The sequence below is a fragment of the Carcharodon carcharias genome, chromosome 8 (assembly GCF_017639515.1).
Source record: "Carcharodon carcharias isolate sCarCar2 chromosome 8, sCarCar2.pri, whole genome shotgun sequence".
In the NCBI taxonomy this organism is placed as follows: Eukaryota; Metazoa; Chordata; class Chondrichthyes; order Lamniformes; family Lamnidae; genus Carcharodon; species Carcharodon carcharias.
Genome location: NC_054474.1, coordinates 160,217,925 through 160,243,959, shown reverse-complemented (window position 1 = coordinate 160,243,959; position 26,035 = coordinate 160,217,925). Strand labels below are relative to the sequence as shown.

Sequence of the window (26,035 nt, the reverse complement as noted above, 5' to 3'; positions counted from 1 at the left end):
GAGTGAGGACAGAATCAAGCTCATCTGTAATGCACTACCTCAGAAATGTCCAAACCTCATCTTGCAACCCATGCAATGGTTTCCATTTGAATTTCATGAGCGAGAAAATTAGCAATGTCTATTCCAAGCACTTTTGGTTCATTAAATGCTGAATCAGAATACTACTTCTGAGGTGTACTTTGAAACTTAGGAGCAAATGACTTCAGAGCATACTTTGAATTTGAAAGTGCCATTCGTACAGCTCTGGAATTTGATCTTGTGGCATCATAAGTTTAGTTGCACTTTTTAAAAAAAACTTTTGAAGTATGTTTAAACTTAATCCCTGGGCTGAACAATTTGGGGGGGAAAATTACTATTTGTTTTTTTTTATTCATTTTGACCCCCTAATCTTTGCCTTTGGGACCTAAATGACAGAAAAAGCGCTCACATTTCACATTATGATCTTCAGTCAGGATTTAGATAGCTGACCCATTTAACCTGTCATTGACGTGACAAATTGTGATGAGGACTGCAAAAGACTACAGGAGAACATGGGGTGGACTAGCAGAGTGAACAGAGAAATAATGGATTCCGTACAGTATAGAGAAATCTGAAATAAGACAGTTTAGAATTAAGAATAATGGAAGGAAATAATTCTGAAATGTTATGAATTAATTGTAGTACTGAAGTAGAAGAACCTCCATATACAGATATGGCGGTCATTCAAAATGGCATATAAGTGGATAGGATCATAAAGACAGATTTAATCTTTAGCTTTGTATTTAGAAGCATGAACTTTTAAAACCAGGACAATCTCGGAGCTTGGCAACAAGACCTCAATTAGACTGCAGCTGGAATATTGTGTATAATTTTGGCACTTCTGTTATAGGAAGGATATAAAAACAATGAAGAAGGTACACTGCAGGCTCATGGGCTGTCACTAGAGACAAAGGTTACAATTACAGAAAGGTAGTTAAGAAGTTAGGGCATTATCCTATTAGGGTAAACAGTGATATGTTATTTCCACTGATCTAAGAAACATTAATGAGGGTGACACAAATTTATAATAATCACCAGCAGCAAAAGATAAAGAGATTGTTTGCACGTAGAGTTTACAAGGTGCAATTCTCTGTCACCAAATATTGAAGCAGAGTTTTAATACTTTTTAAAAGAAATCAGATAATTGCTTGAAAAAGAAGAATATTAAAGGACATGGGGAGTGAACAGGTGGGTGGGATTTGAATAAATTGAAAATAATACCAGTGCAAACTTGAGTTGAATAGCCAGTTTTTATGCTTCTATATAATATTCTATGATTCTCAATCCAAAATAAGAATTCTAAATAATAATCAGTGCAACTCAGAGTAGCTTTCCTGCAACCCCTGATTTAGTAGTCGGATCACTGCAATGTTTCATCTGGAAACAGGAGCGTATTTTTAAAGTGGAAAACGTGGAAAGGCTCTGTGTGTCCGAAGATCATATTTCATGCTAGATGATTGATTGGGCTTCTACAGATTTATGAAGTGGACATTTTTTTGCACAAACTTTTTGTGACCGTTCTCTTGTTAAGACTGTCATTCTGGTTGGGTTTCTATTCCACTGATGTTAGCATCCTTCAGTACCTTATCCAAGTAGCCATTTTTTTGTACCTGAGGATTGAAAGTGATTATCAGCAGTCTATTCAATCCTAATGGCATCACAGCCAAAACTAACCCTATCTGCACTTTATGTCCACACACTGTATAGCAAATGGGATTGGAAACCCTGGCTGACTGTTTAGCTTCACTGTTAGCCCAGATGCAGTCAGCTAACTTAAAACAGTGGAAATCAAACTTGACAAATTAGACATTTTTTAAATCTGGAGCTAATACAACTGCTGTTCCAGACCTGCAAATTGGTGATGCTATTCTATACTCTGGATCATTCATTGTAAATCTATAGTTAATCAGGCCTGTTGCAGGTCAGGCCTCTCCAACATTAAAGACACCGTGGCCTCTTGTCTAAGTAACAACTGAATATCTTTGTTTCTTTGAGAAGCAGGGCTCTGCTTGCTGTTCCTTAATAGAAACATAGATTTACATCACAGAAGGAGATCATTTAGCCCCCATGTGCTGGCTGAAAAAGAGCAATCTCCTCCAATAGAGTGTGGCAATATTTGTGCCCTTGTTTTGCTCACTTTGCACAATCCTAAGACTGCTCAACAGATACCTGGGTATCACTCGCAGGACTGCTTTTTGTCATCCATCTCTAATTGAGCAAGAAATAATAAACCACATTGCTGTTTGACAGGAGTCACTTATCAGTCAGAATGCAATTGTATTTATCAGTACATAGTTCAGTAGTTCGGTTCCTGGTGACCTGGAAGCTGAAGGGCCACTTGCTCAATGAAACAAATGAAATGGCCTGCTGTCTGTTATCTTCTCTGTTCCTGTTCTGTCTGGATGCCCCTAAAATGACAATACGTTTAGATCTGCAGGACCACTCTGAAACACTGTGAAAGCAGGGCTAACCTTCAGAATGACTGTGGTTCAATTGCTGTAGAAATTTTCTTGAAAAATCTATGTGACACAGGGGATTTTAACTTAAGAATCTGGTTTTGATTATCCGGCAGTTGGCAGTTTTTGCAAAACAGTTGAAGTGCATGAGTGACAAGGCAGCACTGTATGGCTGCCAATGATGGTTGAAATGTATAATTTTGGCAAGCAGAGGCAGTGCAACAACATTCAAATGTGTTCAGCCTTCATCTTAATAGATCTGTTGAAATGAATGAATGAAAGGACTAGGGCACTGTTGCTGTAAAAGGATAAATTACAAGATTTTGGCCATGTGCCAAAGCTCTATTAAATGTATAGAAATGACAGGCAACAGAGTGTAAGCAAGATAAGAGTCAGAGCTCAGGAGCCAAGACGTAGGGATTTCTAAATTTTTTTCCCTTTCTGAATCTTCTAATGTATCAATTCTGATAAGATTGTTTTGACATGTTTGAAATATATATTTTTTTTTTAAATACTGCAGAAACTGAACGCTTCAGTTCACAGATTGTCACCACCCTTTGAGAGCATATCCGGCAGGCTTGCTTTGCAGAACAGTTGGATTGCAAAGTCCTTTTCAAGCTGTTCTCCTGGAGGCAGTGAGTGCATCAGTTTTGATTTCTGACAGTTTAAAACCTCAAACCTATTTTCAGAAGATTGCGCATTTGATTTTGTTCATATTCCATATGTTTTGTACTATATGGTGAATATGGCGCTTTGAGCGCCACAAATTTAGTGAACATCAAAATTCTAATGGGCAACACTGCTTTAATAGGCACTCTTTGAACCAGCAACTCTTAGTCAGAGCAGTAGAGATTTGCCAGGTCTCTTGAGGATTTATATCCTATTTGGCCCCAAACTATAATATTTCGACCTTGTGTGAGGTCTCACAGCCACCTAAAAAGGACTCGCGCAAGCCTTGTTCTGTGATAAATAGTGAGTGTGTGTCTTAAAGGGGCAGTGCACTTGGGGGTGGCAGGGGGAGGGGGAAACAGGCTGCACAGAAAACTAAACTTTAAAGAGATCATTGCCCAACTGTACTTAGTTTTTCAAAACCTCTATCAAGAGGTGAAACTAAAGGAGAGGTTATTTAAAAAGATGACTGGGACTTTGTTCAGAAATTGCAACATGGCAAGTCAAACATTGCTCATCTGCACCTTATGCAATGCAATCCCCAACAATTTGCATAAATGATCAGAGTACCAGGCCTGAAACCTTGCAAATTGAGGCCATTTATGATACAGCGATCAAAATATGTTGCTCACATTCAGAAACTGGATGGTATATTGGCACCGAGGACTTCCCTTTCAACTCAGGGGGCCTGGAGTTGAGTTGTACCCTAACCAGGTGAACGTCTGCCTTCTTGTCAAGGGTGTTAATTAGTTCAGTCTTAGTCCAGTTCTCAATGGATGCAAGTCTGCAGCAAAAAAGTCTTCAGAAAATTCTGGACATATAGTACTCAAGGGATTCCAGTCTTCACCTTCAAAGATCTAACCTTGGAATTCTCTCCAAAAGCCACTCCAAGTCAGACAATTCAGTCTCATCTCCTGAGATTCCATTAACCTGTGTTCCCCAGTATACACCTGGGCACCAACTCGCAAGCACAACTTCAGATCTTCGGCCGTGCCAAGCAAAACACCAAAGCATACCTTTATCCCAACAGCCCAAAGCACAGGCTCACCAACCTACGGCTGTCTTCATCACTTAGTCTGCTTCCCGCAGCCCTTTTCCAGTTTGGGGCTTGTTTCTCTGCAGTAACCCTGCAGATCCGCGCATGTGCAGCCCGCTCCTGGTCTGCACATGTGCAAAAGCTCTGAAGGCCATTGGGAGTTGAAGTTTCCGACCTCCGCTCTCATTGTTAAGGTCAACGGGAATAGTCTTAAGAGTTCTGAAGAAACAAAAGTCTTCACGTACACAGGTCACTAAAAGCTAGTGCAAAGGAGTAAAATATAATCAGATTAATTAAATGTTGGTCCCTAAACCTTAAGCAGTACCTCATTCCAAGCCCAAAGTATCTTGTCTGAGGTGTGGTGCCCAAAACTGAATGCACCACTCCAGATGGGGTCTAACAGAGGCTCTGCATAATGGAAACATCACTGCTCACGTTTTTGTATTCCAGTGTTCTTGAGATAAAGACCAACATTTAATTAGTTTGATTATATTTTATTCCTTTACGTGAGCTTTTGATGATCTGTGTACATGATGACTTTTGTTTCTTCGGGACTCTAAGTCTATTCCTGTCTGAGAAACCATGGGATCAAGGAATTAATAGATGTGGTTGGGTTAGAATGTTAGGTAGATCTGTGACAAATATAGAGATTTTTGTGTTTTATGTTTCACAGCATCAGAATGGAATCTGAGCTCCACAACCAGATTTCTGGCTAGTTTAGATTATTTCTCGATGAATTAGAGTACAGAAAGTTTTGACTTGGGTTCTATAATGTACCTGGTCAAGAACACCCGCTTAACACTAACCACAATGGAAGGTTCCCTTGTGTCCTTGAACTCAGCTCTTGGTCTGAAACTGACTCCCCTCCAACCACCCATCCACCGACCCCAACCCGACTAGTCTTTTTCTATCCTCCTTACCCAACCCGTCCACCCCCACTGACCAGACTCCCTTAGCTATCAAAAATCTGTCTAACTCTACCATGAATAAATTCAATGACCCAGCCTCCACTGCTTTCTGGGAAAGAGATTTCCACATATTAACCACCCTTTGAGAGAAAAAAAAAATTCCCCTCTTCTCTGTCTTAATGGTAGACCTCTTATTCTCAAACTGTAAGTCTTGGTTCTAGTCTCTCCCACAAGTGGAAACATTCTTCTGGTATTTACCCTGTCAACTCTCCTCAGGATCTTATATGTTTCAATAAGATCACCTCTCATTCTTCTAAACTCCAGTGAGTATAGGCCCAACCTGTTCAACCTTTCTTCATAAGGTAAGCCCCTCATCTGAGGAAAGAGTCAAGGGAACCTTCTCTGAACTGCTTCTAATGCAATTGCATCCTTTTTCAAATAAGGAAACAAAGACTGTACACAGTATTCCAGATGTGGTCTCATCAAGGCCCTGAACAGCCTATTTTAATATTCCGTTCCCCTTGAAATAAATGTTGACATTCTGTTTACCTTCCTAATCACTTGCTCGACCTGCAATACTACTTTTTGTGATTCATATACCAGGACACCCGGCTTCCCCTTTACCACTGAGTTCTGCAATCTCTCTCCATTTAAATAGTATACTGCTTTTCTAAAACAAAAACAGAATTACCTGGAAAAACTCAGCAGGTCTGGCAGCATTGGCAGAGAAGAAAAGAGTTGACGTTTCGAGTCCTCATGACCCTTCGACAGAACTTGCGTTCGAGTCCAAGAAAGAGTTGAAATATAAGCTGGTTTAAGGTGTGTGTGTGGGGGGCGGAGAGATAGAGAGACAAAGAGGTGGAGGGGGGGGTGGAGGTGTGTGGTTGTAGGGACAAACAAGCAGTGATAGAAGCAGATCATCAAAAGATGTCAACGACAATAGTACAATAGAACACATAGGTGTTAAAATTAAAGTTGGTGATATTATCTAAACGAATGTGCTAATTAAGAATGGATGGTAGGGCACTCAAGGTATAGCTCTAGTGGGTTTTTTTTTTTAATTTTAATATATAATGGGAATAGGTGGGAAAAGGAAAATCTTTATAATTTATTGGAAAAAAAAGGGAAGGGGGAAACAGAAAGGGAGTGGGGATGGGGGAGGGAGTTACGACCTAAAGTTGTTGAATTCAATATTCAGTCCAGAAGGCTGTAAAGTCCCTAGTTGGAAGATGAGGTGTTGTTCCTCCAGTTTGCCTTGGGCTTCACTGGAACAATGCAGCAAGCCAAGGACAGACATGTGGGCAAGAGAGCAGGGTGGAGTGTTGAAATGGCAAGCGACAGGGAGGTTTGGGTCATTCTTGCGGACAGACCGCAGGTGTTCTGCAAAGCGGTCGCCCAGTTTACGTTTGGTCTGTCCAATGTAGAGGAGACCACATTGGGAGCAACGGATGCAGTAGACTAAGTTGGGGGAAATGCAAGTGAAATGCTGCTTCACTTGAAAGGAGTGTTTGGGTCCTTGGACGGTGAGGAGAGAGGAAGTGAAGGGGCAGGTGTTGCATCTTTTGCGTGGGCATGGGGTGGTGCCATAGGAGGGGGTTGAGGAGTAGGGGGTGATGGAGGAGTGGACCAGGGTGTCCCGGAGGGAGCGATCCCTACGGAATGCCGATAAGGGGGGTGAAGGGAAGATGTGTTTGGTGGTGGCATCATGCTGGAGTTGGCGGAAATGGCGGAGGATGATCCTTTGAATGCGGAGGCTGGTGGGGTGATAAGTGAGGACAAGGGGGACCCTATCATGTTTCTGGGAGGGAGGAGAAGGCGTGAGGGCGGATGCGCGGGGGATGGGCCGGACACGGTTGAGGGCCCTGTCAACGACAGTGGGTGGAAAACCTCGGTTAAGGAAGAAGGAGGACATGTCAGAGGAACTGTTTTTGAATGTAGCATCATCGGAACAGATGCGACGGAGGCGAAGGAATTGAGAGAATGGGATGGAGTCCTTACAGGACGCAGGGTGTGAGGAGCTGTAGTCGAGATAGCTGTGGGAGTCGGTGGGTTTGTAATGGATATTGGTGGACAGTCTATCACCAGAGATTGAGACAGAGAGGTCAAGGAAGGGAAGGGAAGTGTCAGAGATGGACCACGTGAAAATGATGGAGGGGTGGAGATTGGAAGCAAAATTAATAAATTTTTCCAAGTCCTGACGAGAGCATGAAGCGGCACCGAAGTAATCATCGATGTACCGGAGAAAGAGTTGTGGAAGGGGGCCGGAGTAGGACTGCAACAAGGAATGTTCCACATACCCCATAAAGAGACAGGCATAGCTGGGGCCCATGCGGGTACCCATAGCCACACCTTTTATTTGGAGGAAGTGAGAGGAGTTGAAGGAGAAATTGTTCAGTGTGAGAACAAGTTCAGCCAGACGGAGGAGAGTAGTGGTGGATGGGGATTGTTCGGGCCTCTGTTCCAGGAAGAAGCTAAGGGCCCTCAGACCATCCTGGTGGGGGATGGAGGTGTAGAGGGATTGGACGTCCATGGTGAAGAGTAAGCGGTTGGGACCAGGGAACTGGAAATTGTTGATGTGACGTAAGGTACTGCTTTTCTATCCTTCCTGCCAAAATGGACAAGTACTCCCAGAGGATGTGGTGAAAGTCCCCACACAAGGACTGCATGAGAATTGCCCGGGAAGTTTAAACTTCTGATGGGCAGTTACCTTGCACCTGGAACCATTCGATACTCTGATTTAAATTGGAGACTTTAGATGGTTCTGACTCTTTTAGCAGAAGCGTTCCAGGAAAAGTTAGAAGGATTAAAATCACTTATAACCCCTGGGTAACCACAGTAGTGACTGCACTCCCAGCCCGACCCCGAGACTAACCACTGACCTCTTTCCTCCTCCCCCTCCCACTCTCCCCTGACCACCCCCACTCTCCCCTGACCACCCCCACTCTCCTTTGACCACCCCCACTCTCCCTTGACCACCCCCACTCTCCCTGACCCCTGCCTCACTTACCTTACACAATTGCCATCTCCTTGGCTTTTCAAAGTGCCTGGGACCTCTAAACTTACCTGATTTAGGTGTGTGTGTGTGGGGGGGGGGGGGGGGGGGGTGGGGGGGGGGGGGGGGGGGGGGGGGGGTGCGGGGTGGGTGGGGGGTGGGGGGGGGGGGGGGGGGGGGTGGGGGGGGTGGGTGGGTGGGGGGGGGGGGGGTGGTTTCACTTCCCCCAGTGCTGCTGCCCTACACTTGAAGGCCTCCAGATATGCTGCACATTTCTCACCAGGCCTGGGTCAGAGGTCCAGGCGTGAAATGTGCATCTCTCGACTAAAGTAAGCAAAAAGGAACACAGTGGCAATCCGATGTTTATTACCACTGTATGGAAGTTCAGGCCCCATTTTTATAAGAGTTCTTATTTTACCTCATAGCTTAAATAATCTATGATTTATGTAAAGGATACCAGTCAACAAGACAACATACCCCAAATGGGAAAACTACAGACCTAGATTTTCTAAATGTAAAAGAAGCATTTTATAATTTTATTTTCCTTTTCTCCGCACTGCTCCCTTGATTATAAGAATCCCCGTTTCACTTTACGTAAGTGAGCCCATAATATGTACAACACTGAGTAGAATCTGAGTAGGATCATCCTCCGCCATTTCCGCCAACTCCAGCATGATGCCACCACCAAACACATCTTCCCTTCAACGCAGCCCCCCCCCCCCCCCCCCCCCCCCCCCCCCCGCGATGGCATTCCGCAGGGATCGTTCCCTCTGGGACACTCTGGTTCACTCCTCCATCACCCCCTACACCTCAAACACCTCCCACGGCACCTTCCCATGCAACCGCAGAAAGTGCAACACCTGCCCCTTTACTTACCCCCTCCTCATCGTCCAAGGGTCCAAACACTCCTTTCAAGTGAAGCAGCATTTCACTTGCATTTCCCTCAATTGAGTCTACTGCATTAGCTGCTCCCAATGCGGTTTCGTCTACATTGGAGAGACCAAACACAGACTGGGTGACCACTTTGCGGAACACCTTCCGTCTGTCTGCAAGCATGACCCGGACCTCCCTGTCGCTTGCCATTTCAACACACCACCCTGCTCTCATGCCCATATGTCCGTCCTTGGCCTGCTGCAATGTTCCAGTGAAGCTCAACGTAAACTGGAGGAACAGCACCTCATCTTCCAACTAGGCACTTTACAGCCTTCCAGACTGAATATTGAGTTCAACAACTTTAGATCATGAACTCTCTCCTCCATCCCCACCTCCATTCCAATCCCCCTTTTATCCAATAATTTATATATATTTTTCTTTTCCCACCTATTTCCATTATTTTTAATTGTATTCCCATCCATTGTTTTATCTCTACCTTTTAGCCTATTTTGATCCCTTCCCCCCACCCCACCCCCACTAGGGCTATCTGAACCTTGCTCATCCTGCTTTCTACCCTTAATGTCACCTATTAGCATATGTCTTAGCTAATATCACCACTATCTTTGTCCTTTTGTCCATGACATCTTTTGGCATTCTCCACCTATCACTGGCCCTCTATCCAGCTCTATCTAACACCACCACCACCACCACCACCACCACCACCACCACCACCACCCCCCCCCGGTAAACCAGCTTACATTTCACCTCTGTTCTATTTTTCCTTAGTTCTATTGAAGGGTCATACGGACTCAAAACATTAACTGTGTTCCTCTCCGCAGATGCTGTCAGACCTGCTGAGTTTTTCCAGGTATTTTTATTTTTGTCTTGAGTATATCTTTGATTGTTTGACCCAGAGCTCACTATATTTATCAATGTGCCCTCTTCACAGTACCCTAGTTTACTGGATAGATCAAGTCACGCCATATGATTTCCTCAGCATCATAAATGCAGAAGGATAAACACTTTATCACACAGTCACTATAGACTGCTAGACTGATTGTTTGAACAATAAGCAGTTGAATAAACAGTATACCAGAACATAATGTGTATTCACTGCAGCTTTAGAAAGCTGACAGAACCTAACCTAATGTGACTGTTTAAAGATGTTAATGTGTATATATCTGAAATGTAACTGAAACTCTGTGTCACACTCCCCTTGCCACATAAAGATTGCATCTATACGAAGCCTCATCACATCTCTCAGTATATGTCTGAGAACACCTCACATTGAATTAGTTCATTGTGAATATGGTTATGGTTATGTAGGCAAACAAAGAGTTCTGCACACAAGTTCCCATCAGCAAAACAGGATAAATGATTACCCAACTATTCTTGGTGTTCATTTGAAGAAGCATTTGCCAGTACAGCAGAATTCCCTGCTGCTCTTCAAGTAGTACTGTGGTACCTTGAACACCCATTTAAACCATCCAGATAGATAAGATGGTTCAAGATGTAGACCCATAACTTCTGGGCTCTTGGGCATCATGACTGGGGGGGCGGGGGGGGGCAAAGATGCGCTGTGGAACGCCACTGTAAGTCCCAGGTAAGGGCTGCACAACAATTGCCTGGGAAGTTCAAACTACAAACTTCTGTCAAGCAATTGCCTTGCAATGGGAACCATCCAAAAGTATGATATAAATTGCAAACCCCTGGTTCTGACTATCTTACAGTAATAGTTACCCAGGAAAAGTTAGAAATGGTTTTAGTTCTTGTAACTTCTGGGCAACTATGGTACTGACCCCCCCACGGGAATCCCCCCCACCCCCCTACCCCTATGGGACCGCCTCAACTCGCCACACCCCCCCTCCGAGCAACCATCGCCTTCCCCCTCCCCAATCCTACCCACTTACCTGATAGACTTACTATCTCAAAAAATGCTATAAAAACTCAGCAGATCTGCCAGCATCTGTGGAGTGAAAGACAGAGCTAACTTTTTGAGTCCGTGTGACTGGAGAGTTCTCTGCACAGATGCTGTCAGATCTGCTGAGTTTTTACAGCATTTTTTGTTTCCGTTTCAGATTTCCAGCATCCGCAGTATTTTGCTTTTAAACTTACCGTCTCCCCGACTTCTCAAAGTGGCTGGATCTTTAAGCTTACCTGCTTTACAGCAGCTGGTGCCGTAAAAAAAGGGGCGTGCTTTCCTTACCTCCGACTCTCCTGCCCTCGACACAAGCCTCAGGAACTGGCTGCACTGCTCTGTTCCCGCCCAGCCTGAGTTGGTCTTTATTTCAAGGCAGGTGGGAAACAAAAGTGAGGAAATGATATTTCAGTTATATGACATTTTGGTCTGATCCCTTCTAAAGTACTGCTTTTGTTTTTTCGAAGCACTAAACCTCTAAGATTTATTGGTCTAATAGGGGTTGCAGCTCAGCTTCACCAGAACGATACCGGTGTTTAAAGCGTTAAATTATGAAAACTGATTTCATAAAGTTGATTTGCATTCCTTTGAGTTTGAATGTTGATCTAATTGAGGTGTTTAAAGCGACCATAGGATAGGTATAGAGAAACTGTTACCAGGATTAATTTATAGTGAACATTGCAATGAGGAATCAACTTTGTCAAAAATGTTGATTTCTGAGAAGTGTTATGCGACACATTGTTGCTCCAGAGTACCGAACCACAAGAGTTGATGGGTCACAACTTCGCATCTGCGATTCTATTCCAGTCACATCAGGCACAAAAAAGGGCAATAAGCTTCTCCCTAAGTGAGGAGAAATCAAGGCAGGTGGAGCAATACACAGGACAAATAAAGCACTAAAACTCATTCTGATTCTACTTCACTATTAGAATGTGCTGTCTTTGTCTGATATATTGTGTAATACAATTTTGTGACTTTCGAAGATGCAGAAATGCACTACCTGTTGATAATAAAAGATGTTGACAAGCCTTACTTCTAAATTTTCTTCCACAGCAGTAGTAACTGATTAAGCATGTTGATTAATTTTTAACAGTTATAAGAATATTGGTTGCAGTAACACGCAGTAGAAAAATTCACAGAACTCTGTAATTATTATAGCCTGAGGCTGTGCGACCTGGTGTATTGAGCAACTTTCTGAAGTGTTCTTTGGGATTAAAAGCTCATTATAGCCTGCAGCCACATTTCACACAGCTAATGCACAGAGCTATGTGTAATATAGTACATGTTAGAAGGGTTTGACAGGTTTCTAAAAGTTTTCCCTGCAGTAGGTGCAGCTGATTGCTAATAATGCCTTTATATATTACAGTCACACTTCAAATAGAAGCTGTTGCACCGTACAATATTTCAGAGCTCCTGATGATATGAACTCCACCTCCAGTTTCCACAGCATTGCTCGTGCAGCCATATGACTGCCCACTGTGGTTCACAGTGCATTGACTTGCTGAGTTTAGCCATGCCATTTTGGAGCAGGGGCCAGATAGAGGCTAGTTGCTTCCCTGGAGGCAAGGAGAGAAAGGCCAATGATTCAAAAATATTTCCATTCCTCAGGTCCTGATAAATAACCACGTATGAGATAAAATAACCACACAAAATAAAGCACTGTTACTTTGTTAAATTATTTTACAGTTAATCATAAAATAGTTTTTGAGGCCTGATAGCAGTCATCTGAGATGTTTAAATTCCTTGTTACGCTTTACAGTAATAGACTGGTGCAAGTTCCTATGACATGCAGTGAGATTGTTTTAGGTTCTTTTTTAGAGATGGTTATTGTAAAGCAGGTATAATGGTTTAATGTGGGCAGCTTTGATCATAATTATATATACATACTGTATCACAAAAAGGCAGCTTGTGAACAATCATACTATATTTTTCCCAAGATAGAATGGTCACTACCCTTGTGAGTGTATCAGCTGGAAACTTCACGTGTTTTTAAAAATCTGTTCTGCTTTCTAATTCTTTGTTACAGGTCACACTTGGAAAGGTATTAAAGGCAATTGTTGTGATGAGGAGTTTATTTATTGATCGGACAATTGTTAAGGCATACAATGAAAACGTCTACACAGAAGATGGGAAGGTAGGGATGCTTGAGCCGTTAACTTGATTGGTGAAAAAAAATATTTTTTCAATATCGGAGTCATTAATCACAAATCAATCTGGGTATTTCTACTGCTGAATATTGTAAAATAGAATTGGAGAAATGTACAGAACCAAAATAAGTTGCAAAATTCTTTGCATTCTCAGGTTGAATAGCAGAAATGGCACTCCTGTTACGAGTGAGGTTTTCAGTGTGCTTAAGGAGAAAACATTTAACATATTTTATAGTGTTTACCATAGAGGATAATAACAACATATCAAATACCCAAGAGGATTTTGAAGTTAGTGTACCAGTGATATTTGATGAATTCTAAGGCTTGAAGCCTCACTAATCACCTCAGCCAGATGGCATACTGGCTACTATGCAGGAGGTTGTAGAGAGGTATTGGTTATCATAATGAAGGAACCCTTGAACATTTAATATTGCAGGATTGAAAACAAATATAGTTCTTACATTTAAACGGATGATCAGTCTGACCCATGCTAATTGGCCTAAAGGGAACTAACATCAACAACAGGTAAAATAATGGAAACCATTATAAGGAATAGATTGAGGATTGAATATCTGTATAACAATAGCTTGGAAAGATACTTAGATTTACAGTTTATTCCTCTGCATTTGAATTTGCTTAATTCAATTTGTCTGATAATTCAAATCAATTCTTAGCACAAAAAATTACTTAACATGTAGAATAAACTGTAGAGAGGAAAGATCTTGCTCAACATAACACTTTGATTTTGAGGATGGAACAAGAATATTCTATTGAATTATAATACTTTGCTCATAATGACTTGTGATCCTGAACCCCCAAGCCCATGCACTCTTCCTCATTACCAAATCTTCCTGCATTATTCTCCTGATTCCTGCCTTTATATCAGGCAGATCATCCTCTGGGGTATTAGAAGACTCACTTTTTTAATGTGGCCAGATCATCAGTTGGATCCAGAGGACTGGCTGGATGTGAGAGGACTTTGCCACTCCATTCCCATCAGATGCAAATAACCTCCATGATGATGAATGTTTGGAGACTGGATCACTGATCTTTTGCTCACACGGGCCTTCCTCCATTTGAAGTACAATTATTGTTTTTATTTCTTTTTACCAAATTTGCCACCTCAAAGTGATATTGAATTCCATCTGACATTTTTTGAACCATCTTATCAATATCCCCTTGCAGCTTCCTTTGCTCCTCAGAATGATACATCTTCCCTACCATTTTAGTATCATCTACAAATTTAGACATCATTCCTTTTTAGCCTTGTATCCAAATCATTGGTATACAGTGGACAGAAGCAGCCCCAGAACAAAACTCTATCTGACATTGCTATCCAGTTCCAACCATTCTGAGTAAATACCCTTAACTCCTACTTTGTTTCCTCTTTTCTGATCAGTTTTAATTCAATTTGCTTTCTTCTCCTAATTTCATACCTCTTAATCTTCTCTAGTAGTCACCTGTGTCTTGCAAAAGTTATCTGAAAGCCCATGTACTTTGCACTCGATGCAGTTCTTCCATACAATGTATGTCACCTTCACAAAGGTGATGGAAGTCCCTATCTTATATAGTTTATTTTAATTTTCAAAGTTCATGTGAAAGACTTCCAATTAAACTAAAAGTCTTCGGAATCCACTGTGGAAATGGTTAAGAAGTTTTCTTTTAAAAAAAGAAATGGAGCGTAGTTATGAAAGAAGATTTCCATTGTCAGGAGGTGGTGCTGACTGAAGTCTCACAGCAATTGGTGTTTGGACTTCTTAAAAGTGCATAAATTATCAAGATGCTGAAACCAAGTATAAAACTGGTTAATTTGTAGAAGACCCTAAAATAGGGAAATACAGAAAGAGGATGCCACTAAGGATTTATAGAAGAACTTAGTTCAATTATGCAATGTCACGAACAATTTCATATTGATGTGAAGTATTGCAAATTGGGAGAAAAATTGTGCAACATTGGTGCACAATGGGTTGAATAAGCAAGAAAATGGAGACTTAGAATGAGTTATATGACTTATCAATTTCAATATAGATGAAAAAATTAAAAATCTGTTTGCCTTTGATCAGCTGGAGTGTCAGAAACTTATCACCACAATTAAGAATCTCCAAATCAAACTACTGAGAAATCCTCACAAGTAGATTTTTCACCTGTGCCTGCCCAAGTCCAAAGAATTTGACCACTGGTTGGCAAGAAATCAGATTTAGAGATCCATAGAAAAGTTATGGCGCAGAAAGAGGCCATTCAGCCCATGTTTATGCCAGCTGAAGTTTAACTGTCTTGAGCCATGAAGCTTACCAGAATAATGCTGGTAAACTTCCTGCTGTTTGTTCAGCTTAGAACACCCTACCCATTAGGACATTTACTTGCTGGATGGACTGGAACTGCATGGAGCAGGCTGTGTGCTAGTATTTGCACCCACTCCTCTGTACAGGTTAAAATCAACAGGGAAATCTTTGTAAGAGATAAAGGAAGGTATTTTACACATTCCTCACATCGCTGTCCTCTCCTTCAGGAACATGCACCTTGTGAAAGAATAGAGCAACTAGCCTTAGCAACCGTGGAAGAAGCAAATTCAGGACATTCTAATGAAATTGGGGAATTCTGGAATTTTCAAACCTTCCCTGTGATTTGCATGTATGTCAGCAATGCATTGTTGGAAACTACAGGTATAGGTTAAACACTTTCAGACTGGAAACAGTAGAGTCCTTATCCCTTCTGACACCTACCTTGCCCTCCTTCCTCCCAGCTTCACAGTCTCCCTCCCCACGCCCAAGGCCAGAATCTCTGGGTCGGTGAGCAGGGGCAGGGCCTGCTCGCCGACGCATGAAACACACATCTTTGTGCATCCCAACATCACCACGCGTCATTCAGATTTTCAGTTCAGTTGGCGCGCAGCACCCCCCCCCCCCCCAATTCTCTCCCAAATGTAGCTATGCCTGCTGAAATCACAGGAAAGGAGGATGATGTCATTTTGATTCCGTTGAGCCTTATGTTCTTGGTTACTCTTATCAGCAACCTTATGATCTCTGTCTGAACGCTTCTTAATACCAAAAAACCAGTAGACCGAAGTGTCAGTTGACACAGTCCATAAAAAGAAAGTTGCCTGCCTGTCAATCTGGTCATGCAATAATTGACACAGAAAGAAATGTTCTCTAACAGTTCCATTATTTATAAGACAAGTTGGATATATTTTTAATAATTTTGATTAAGACTCACCAAGAGTCTTTCAAGTTACCAACACGGTGAGCGGTTGACTATGGTCCGAATCTCAGAAATCAGTCAGTGTTCTCACTGCCTATTCCCATCCCATAATGAAAAATATAGGTACGGTCAAAGCTCCTTTTCCCCCAGTTGATTCGCCTGCCAAAATTCACTTTCTAGCCATCTGCACGAAGACCAACCATTTGGATGAGGTGCTGCAGACCTTCTGGTACATATGCACTTCATATGTCTTGCTGTTCAACTTTTCTTTTTCATTGCATTCCCATCAATGATCCCAGGCTCACCCACCAATGCAAGACAAGCCTGCCCATAACCCAGGGAAGGATTGAATTTTTGGGTTGAACCCTGTAGGAAGAAATAAAGGTTCCAAAATTGAAAGCCTATTAATTTTAAAAAGTGTGTACGGTATTGATATTGCATCAAATATGTATATAGCGCATTTAACATAATGAAACATCCCAAGGCACTTCACAGGAGCATTATAAAACAAAGTATGACACCAAGACATATAAAGAGACACTGGGTCAGTTGACCAAGAGCTTAGTGAAAGATGTATGTTTTTAAGAACTGTCTTAATGGAGGAAGGAGAGGTGCAGGGAGGCAGTTCTAGAGCTTGGGAGCTAGGCAACTGATGGCATGGCCACCAGTGGTGGAGCAATTAAGTTTGGGAATGCACAGGAGGCTAGAATTAGAGGAGCATAGATATATTGTGGGGTTGTTGGAGATTACAAAGGTAGGGAGTGGAAAGGCCATGCAGGGATTTGAAAACCAGGATGAGAATTTTAACATCAGTTCATTATTTGACCAGGATTCAATGTAGGTCAGTGAGCACAGGCATTATAATGGAATGGGACTTGGGAGTTAAGACATGAGCAACAGAATTTTGGATGGCCTCAAGTTTACAGAGGGTAGAATGTGGCAGACCACCCAGGAGTATCATTAAGTATCACCATCATGTTCAATAGTTCAATAAATGATTTGCTCAGATATATTTAAGAAGTATGTTAGCAGGTGTATAGAGGTGATCAACTTTGACTTCTTGAAAAACTTGGATTAATGTAGTGTGCCAGATTCCTTATAACTAAACATTAATATCAAACAGTATCTCTTTTTTTAAAGAATATAAATGGTTTATTCTTCAATAATCAATGGCTCACTTGTATGAGTGAGTTCTTCGTGCCCTTGAGTTGTACTTTTTTGTTTGTAAATTTCAGTACAGCAACGCAAGTGTGAGTTATTGATCACTTAAGTGTTTGAAGGGTATCCCAGGACTCTTTGTTCATTGACATCTTAGCTGATTTGCTCTGTTTGATGGATTAAATATGACACATTCCATATCCTTTTATACCAAGGTAGTTCAATGCTTGATTCCAACTGCCAGGCTGCAAGTTTGAGCCTTCATAGGAAAATAGGAGCAGGAATAGGCCATTCAGCCCCTCCAGCCTGCTCTGCCATTCTGCTAGATCATGGCCTGTTCTTCTACTTATACCATTTTCCCGCACTATCCCCTTATCCCTTATCTTTAATATCTAGAAATGTTTCTATCTCCTGTCTTGAATATATTTGATGGCCAAACCTCCACAACCCCCTCGGGTAGAGAATTCCAAAGATTCACCACCCTCTGAGTGAAGAAACTCTTCCCCGTCTCTGTCCTAAATGATCTACCTCTTATTCTGAGACTCTGTCCCCTGGTTCTGGACCCTCAGCCAGAGGAAACATCCTTCCTGCATCTACCCTGTAAGAATTTTGTACGTTTCAATGAGATCACCTATAATTCTTCTAAACTCTAGAGAATACAGGCCTAGTTTCTCATGGGACAGCCCCGCCATCCCAGGAATCAGTCTGGTGAACCTCCGCTGCACTCCCTCTATGGCAACTATATCCTTCCTTGGGTAAGGAGACCAAAACTGTACACAATACTCCAAGTGTGGTCGTACCAAGGCTCTATACAGCTATAAGTGAGACTTATTTTCATTCAACAAGGGCCAACATACTATTTACCTTCCCAATTGCTTGTTGCACCTGCATGTTAGCTTTCAGTAACTTAAGAACAAGGACATCCATGTCCCTTTTGAGTTATATTCCTTCTGTCATGTTCTTGCCCACTCACCTATCCAGTCTAAATCCCCATGAAGCTTCTTTGCATCTCCTCACAACTTTCATTCCCAGTAAGTTTTGTGTCATCAGCAAACTTGGAAATATTACATTTGGTCCTCGTTTCCAAACCAGATTGTGAATAGCTGTGGATCAGGCACTGATCCTTGTGGTACCCCAGTGCCCACAACCTGCCAATCATAGAATGGCCCATTTATTCCTACTCTTTTTTTCTGCCCGTTAACCAATCCTCAGTCCATACCAGTATATTACCCCCAATCCCATGTGCTTTAATTTTTCTTAAAATCTTAAACCTATCAAAAACTTTCTGAAAATCCAAGTACACCACATCCACTGATTCTCCCTTATCTGTTCTGCTATTTACATCCACTAAAAACTCCCAACCAGTTTGTCAAGTATGATTTTCCTTTCATAAATCCATGTTGAATCTGCCCAAGCCTATCATTATTTTCTTGTTACTGCACCATTTATGATAGATTCTAGCATTTTCCCTACTACTGATGTCAGGCTAACAGGTCTGTAGTTCCTGGTTTCGCTCTCCTTTTTTTAAAAAGTGAGGTTACATTTGCTACCTTCCAATCTACAGGAACTGTTTTAGTATCTATAGGATTTTGGAAGATGACCACAATGCATCCACTATCTCTACAGCCACCTCTTTCAACACTCTGGCATGTAGATTATCAGTTCCAGGGGATTTATCAACTTTCAGTCCATTAATTTCTCCAGTACAACATTTTTACTTATGCGGATTTCTTTCAGGCCCTCAATCTTGCTAATCCCTTGATTCTCTAGTATTTCAGGTAGGTTTTTTTTTGCATCCTCCTCTTTGAAGGCAGGCACAAAGCATGTTTAGTTTCTGTGCCATTTCCTTGCTCCCTATTATTTTATTATTTTGTAATATTTCATGTGTGTTGCACATGGGTACAACTTGCCTGTTAAGTTGTACTTTCTGATGGCTGGTAATAAGTTGACCAATTTGTACATTAAATATTACCCTCCCCTGCCCCCATCCCACCACCCACTGCAAGGATATAAATATGGTTGAGTGGTACATCCATATCTCATACTATTTTCACAGCCTTAGAAACCAGAACAGCGACCAATGTGTTTAAATGTTATGCTGTAAGCTTGCTAATTCATATTTTAACTGTGCTTAGATTCCATTTAAAACTCAGCATCACCCTACTGCTTTTGTGCATTGTCAGAGCAGTTTCAGTTGCAACCAGACAAGTTGCTGATTAGATACATTTTGGACTTGACACCAATCTTAGTTACAATGATCTTGCTCTTCTGAGCCTTGACACATTCAATGTTTAAGCAACAGCCGCACAGTAAAAGAAACAATATTACCATACTTTTCCTCTGGGTAGACTTATAACCACATTCAAGTCTTTCACTTTTAGTGCTCTCACAACAAATTGTAAAGGAAAGCTCACGAGTTTTATAGGACTCCAGTCACTCACACTCATCTTGTAATCTTGATTCATTGTGGCATGAACTGTTTTTCAGTTTTCTAACTAATCTGTTGATCATTGCCTTGTTTGTGGTATGGGCTAATCCCTTATCTGGAAGACCCTTGACCCCTTATTAAGAAATTCTTGCAAACTAAAAGTCCTTGCTGCGATAGCTTTATCTTGTTGAAGGCCGTCCATACCCTGAAGCATTCTGGGAATGAACAACTTTGAATATTTTAATATTTCTAGCTACGATACTAATCTACAAGCTCTTTAAGTCAAAAGAAAATAAAAGATTAATCATTTGAGATTCAATCAAAACCTTAACCTGCATATGTATATAAGAATACAGTATCTTACAATGTGGAGTTCTGATGGGCTTTGCTTGTTCAAAGTACCTCTTGTAAACCTATTGCAGTACATAGGCAAGAGAACTCTCATGCAAAGTGGACAACGCCATGGTACTTATGCTCTATGATTGATAGTTGTCATGGAAATAAATAATGAGAGGAAGACGGCAACAGAGAGTTTGAATTGGGGGCAAGCCTCAGTGAAAATGAGGGCAGAGTACAATTTAAAAATGTGTCTAAATAAGTCTATATATAGATAATTATATATTCAAACTTAACCATACATTGCAAAATGTAAAAACATTTGGTCTGTGGTAAATAATATGAAAAATAATTAATTCAAATGCAGTAGCAGGCAAAAGATTAAATCTTGACTCTGTCAATTAAATGTATTTTCTTTCATTGGGGAAAAGAAAGGATCATGATCTTGCAGTCTCGCCGTGGGTATTTTTCTTTCCTGAAGCATTGGTTGATTGCTAATTTAACACTGCTAAAGTTGCCCATGCAATCCTGACTGAATTTCAGCTAAAACCACTGGGGTCGTGTTTTTGCCAAGGCATTGTTAATTACATAGAAACAGGAGCAAAGAGGCACCTTTAGAGTACCAGAGGGAGAAGAATTCTATCAAAGCAAAGGTTCAAAGATGCTGAAATCTGTCTCCTGGGTCATTCCTGATCCCCGATCCTCCTGACTTCAAAGTGGGATATCTTTGGAAGAGGGGGGCTGAATCTTGGTTCTTTAATCAATGCTGACACAAGCCCTGTTTGATATTAGAAGCAGGGAGCAGTTTGATTTGTTCTATCCTTTTGAAATCATACTGATGACCTTCAGAAACCTTCATTCCTTGACTTACCAGGAAGAAAAATCTGCAGCAAAATAGCTTGGATTTAATTTAGATGTCCTAAGTGCCTGAAATTGTGCTTTCAGCAGTATTTATTACAAATACAGCCCTTGATTGAAAGTGAATAAATGAGAATAATGTACAAGTGAAAGTGCATTATTTATTCTGTTGACTTTTTGATCTATTGCTTGAAGGTGTGAGCATTTTGTGACAGGTTTACATGATCAAAAGGCATTCTCATTTAGAACCTTACAGCAGGTCTAAATAGATCAATTTTCAACTATTTATGCCCCATTTGTCTTCAAATATTTTAATGTGTATTGCATGTGACTCCCTTATTTAACCTTTTCCAATATTTATAAATTTAGACATGGGCCCAGTTGTGAAAATAATATACATTTCTTGTGTCCTTTCTATTTATGCAGTCTTCTTATTTATGCAATCATTTATTGCTATAGCATAGAATGAAATCATTTGGCCCATCATTGTAGGCTTTTAGCCCTCTCCAATTAGTTGAACTCCCCGATCCTATTTTTCCCTAAAGTGCTGAAAAGTTTCCTTTTCGAGTATATATCTAATTCCCTTTTGAATGGTATTATTGAATCTGCTTCTACCATGAATCAGGCAGAGAATTCCAAATCAGAGTATCTCCCTGGTTCCTTAGTGGTTTTGATTATAAGTGAAAACAGTCAATCTTGTAACTTCCTGGTTTGCACATTTTTATCAGGAAAAAAACAGATATGAATACTGCAAAATGGAACATTTTATCAAAAATACTCTTGCTTTAAATGTTAATAATTTTGTAAATCATTCTCTATAATCCAGCCAGATTTGGTTTTTTGACTGACGCCATGACGTACATTAATGACAGCACTATGGTTGTTCTAAATGATCTTGGGCTTTGGAGGGGAAAAATCAGCTTGTCTTTCCTACTTTTGATCCCCCTCCCATTGTGAAACATTCTAATCACTGGTGTCTCAGCTAACAAACTGAAGAAATTCCTAGAGAGCAGTGCATACCTGACAAGCTTATACCAGCATGAGCCATTGCCTTCAAAAAATAAAGAGACATACCTGCCCCAAGGCAGAACAAATTTATCTAGTGAATAGCTGAGGTGCAGACTTGGAAAGTCCTGAATTTGATCCTGGTCTATTTTGAGTTTGCTGCCCTCAGGCAATAGGAGCACTACAGTTGGTCTCAGCACACTTCTTTAGGGAGGTAAATCAATCAGGATTCTTTCTACTTTTCGTTCTTGAGTAACATCTGGAAGTGGATGTGCATGAAGACTGGTTCAGGCTCAGCAGTAATACTCACCAAGGTCAAAAAAACTTGTGAAGCCTATTATCGATGTTCTTGTATGATTAATGGCCAGCTGTGCGAAGGTGGGAGTATTGGTACTGGTTGCTAATCAAAAAGTAAGCCAGCAAGAAGCAGCTGGAGGAAAAGGAAGAAAATTAGCTGGTTTATTTCCTTAAATGGAATGAAAAGCAATTTTAAATTCTTCTTATTTATGCAATCATTTATTGTTATAGCATAGAAGGAATTCATTTGGCCCATCATTGTACGCTTTTAGCCCTCTCAACTTAGTTGAACTCCCCGATCCTATTTTTCCCTTACGCGCTGAAAAATTCTCTTTTCAAGTATCTAATTCCCTTTTGGAAGGTACTATTGAATCTGCTTCTACCATGAATCAGGCAGAGAATTCCAAATCACAATATCTCGCTGCTTCCTATTGCAACCATCTTATTCTTTTGCCAGTTATTTCAATCTGTGTCCTCTGGTTACTGATCCATCAACCAGTGGAAACAGTTTCCCCTTGTTTACTGTATCAGTATCTCTCAATTTTGGACACCTTTAACAAATGGCCTTTTAACATGTTCTACTCAAAGTAGAACAATTCCAGTTTCTCTAGTCTATCTGCAGAGCTAAGGAAGGAAGGTTGATTCCATTTCTTTTCTGTATATTTTCACTTCCAGGTGGTGATGCTTGCAGGGTATGATTGCATTGATACTTTGCCTTATAATGTCTTATTCAAGTAGCCATTCACCAGGTGTCCACAGATCAATAATTTATTGCTCATTCTGAGTTGCACTTGAGTAGTGGTGGTGAGCTGTCGCCTTGAATCACTGCAGCCCACGTATTGAAGGAACTCCCACATTGCTATTAGGTAGGGAGTTCTAAGTTGGGATAGTATGTGAATTAGAACATCAGAAATGGGGCAGGAGAAGGCCTTTTAACTCTACGGCCTGGTCCACTATGCAGTGTGATCATTGTGATCTACTACTTCCATCTCAACTTTCCTGTGCGATCCCCATATCCCTTGATGTCCTTAGTATCCAAAAAGTTATAGATCTCAGCTGTTGAGTATATTCAATACAGAGCATCCACTGCCGTCTGGGGTAGAGACTTCCAAAGATTCACAACTCTTTGAGCGAAGAAACTTTTTCTCGTTTAATGGTCAGCCCCTTATCCTGAGACTGACCCCATGTTCTAGACTTGCCCAGCCAGTGAGAAATATCACCTGCCCTGCATGTTTACAGCAATTAATTAATTAATTTTACTGATTAAATTTTAGTATTGCTGAAAAAAAGACATACTATCAAAGCTTTTTGTCCACTCAGCACTTTGCAAGCCACTCTCGATCTCTTCAATTTTGTATACAAGAAACTCAGCCTGTCCTTGAACATTGCCAAAACAAAATTCTTATATCAACTCTCACCTAGTCAGCCAAATATTCCAGCTCCCACATATGTTGCACGAGACACAATGGAATATGTTGGACACCTTTCCATACATTGGCAGTCACCTCCCGCAAAAGGCTGCCATTGACGAGGAGGTACAACATCTGATCAGCCGCACCATAGTCTTTTACAAAGTACAGCAGCAAGTATTTGACAACACAGACCTCTGCAAGTCAACTAAAATCTTATTGTACAGAGCAGTTGCCATCACCAGGCATCTGTACTGACTTTAACCCTTACTCTCTGTTTTCCATCTTGTACCCAGTTGTGATCCACATGGCTACTTGCCCTCTAACTCCACATATTGTGACCTTTGTCATGTGTCTATTTAGCGGTCCATTATTAAAGGCGTTTTGGAAATCCAAATATATCTACTACACAATCTTTATCTAGCTTTTTGTTACTTAACTAGGGTTAGTCAGGCACGACCTTCCCTTTTGGGGCCTGTGCTGATTACTCTTTTATTTTCACTTTCTAGATGTTTCTCAGCTGCATCTTTGATTAAGGATTTCATTGTATTTCTTACCACCAATGTTTGGCTAATTGTCTGATTCTCTAAACTTTTTCTATCTCTTTTTTTGTATATAGGAATTGCTTTCTACCAATCATCTGGCACTATTTCCTTTTCCAATTAATTTTTATAGTGTCCCTGCTATCTCATTTCAAAATTTAAAATGGGCCTTGCGTATCACAGAATGTAGTCCCATGGTCCTGCACTTGAACGTTACTCAAGTCCTCAGCTGTATTGTAATCTGGTCTTTAGCCAGCTTGTTGGTAGTGAAAAAGCTCTTGGGAGTCAGGAAGTGAGCTACTCACTGCAGAATGCCCAACCTCTGACCTGCTGTAACAGTGATAGCATTTGTGTTCAGCCAGTTGATTTTCTGATCAATGGCAGCCACCAGGATGTAAATGGTGGAGAATTTGGCAATAGTAATAACATTGATTGTCATGGGAAGTAGTTGGACACATTCTTGGAGATGGTTATTACCTGGCTACTTGTCAGCCCAATGTTGGATATTGTCCAGGTCTTGCTAAATGCGGGCATTATCTTAAATTGCAAATGGAGCTGAGCACTACCATCACCAGTAAACAGCCCCATTTCTGATCTTATGATGCAGGGAAGGTCATTGATGAAGCAGTTGAAGTTGGTTGCACTTGAATGCTGCCTTGAGTAACTCCTGCAGTGATATCCTCAGCCAACAGAGGGAGGACACTTTCATCCCATCAGTTTGACTGTCTTCACCTTGACCAATATAACATCACTGGTAAAAGAAAACAATTCTGGCCATAGATCTCGCATAGCTGGCTAAGGTCCACATTGCTGTTTCTCAAATCACTGCTAGCCATATCACACCTTGAGACTCCAGCTGTATTCTGTGATATATGATTCTGTGGGGAGACAGTGGCATAGTGGTATAGTCACTGGACTAATAATTCCGAGACCCAGGGTAATGCTCTGGGGACTTGGGTTCGAATCCCACATGGCAGGTGGAATTTGAATTCAATAAAAATCTGAATTAAAAGTCTAATGATGACCATTGTTGATTGTTTGGAAAAACCCACTAATATCCTTTAGGGAAGGAAATCTGCCATCATTACCTGGTCTGACCTACATGTAACTCCAGACCCACAGCTCTTGACCTTTAACTGCCCTCCGAAATGGCCTATCAAACTGCGGGAGAGTCAATAATGAATGAAACTGCATTGACCAAGGCACCAGAAATGCCAACCCTGCAAAACCTTCCTTATGAACATCTGGGAATTTATGCCAAAATTGGGAGAGCCAGTCAAGCGACAGTCTTACTCATGGAATCATACTTTACAAATAATGCCCCAGACACCACCATCAACCATGTCCTGTCCCACTGGCAGTCAGACGTAGCAGAATGACGGCACATTGGTGTACACTCAGGAGAGAGTTGCCTGGGAGTCCTCAACATTGAATCCGGACCCCAGGATTGGCATCAGGTCAAACGTCAGGAAACCTCCAGCTAATTACCAGCACCTTTCTCTCCCCACCACCCCACCTCAGCTAATGAATCTGTACTCTTCCATGTTGAACACCACTTGGGTGGCAAGGGTGCAGAATGTACTCTGGCATCACCAAGGGTGGCTCTGTACACCACTACAGACCAGGCTGGCGGAGTCCTAAAGGACATTACTGCTAGACTGGGTCAGCGAAAGGTGGCGAGGGAACAAACAAGATGGAGTGTCCACTGCACAGTCCCTGAGGAGACAAAGTTTGAGGATACATTGTGTTGTGTGGCAGTACCACCATGCTAAATGGGATAGATTTCA

General features: G+C 41.4%; 1 protein-coding gene across 1 annotated transcript in view; it reads left to right on the top strand.

Moving 5' to 3' along the window:
* The window catches only part of med27 (mediator complex subunit 27), a 300,082-nt gene that overhangs the window by 241,874 nt on the left and 32,173 nt on the right, over positions 1-26,035 (top strand). The window contains exon 5 of the mRNA XM_041193685.1: positions 12,897-13,004. Coding sequence (XP_041049619.1) covers positions 12,897-13,004 — 108 coding nt within the window. The remainder of the gene's footprint in view (positions 1-12,896; positions 13,005-26,035) is intronic.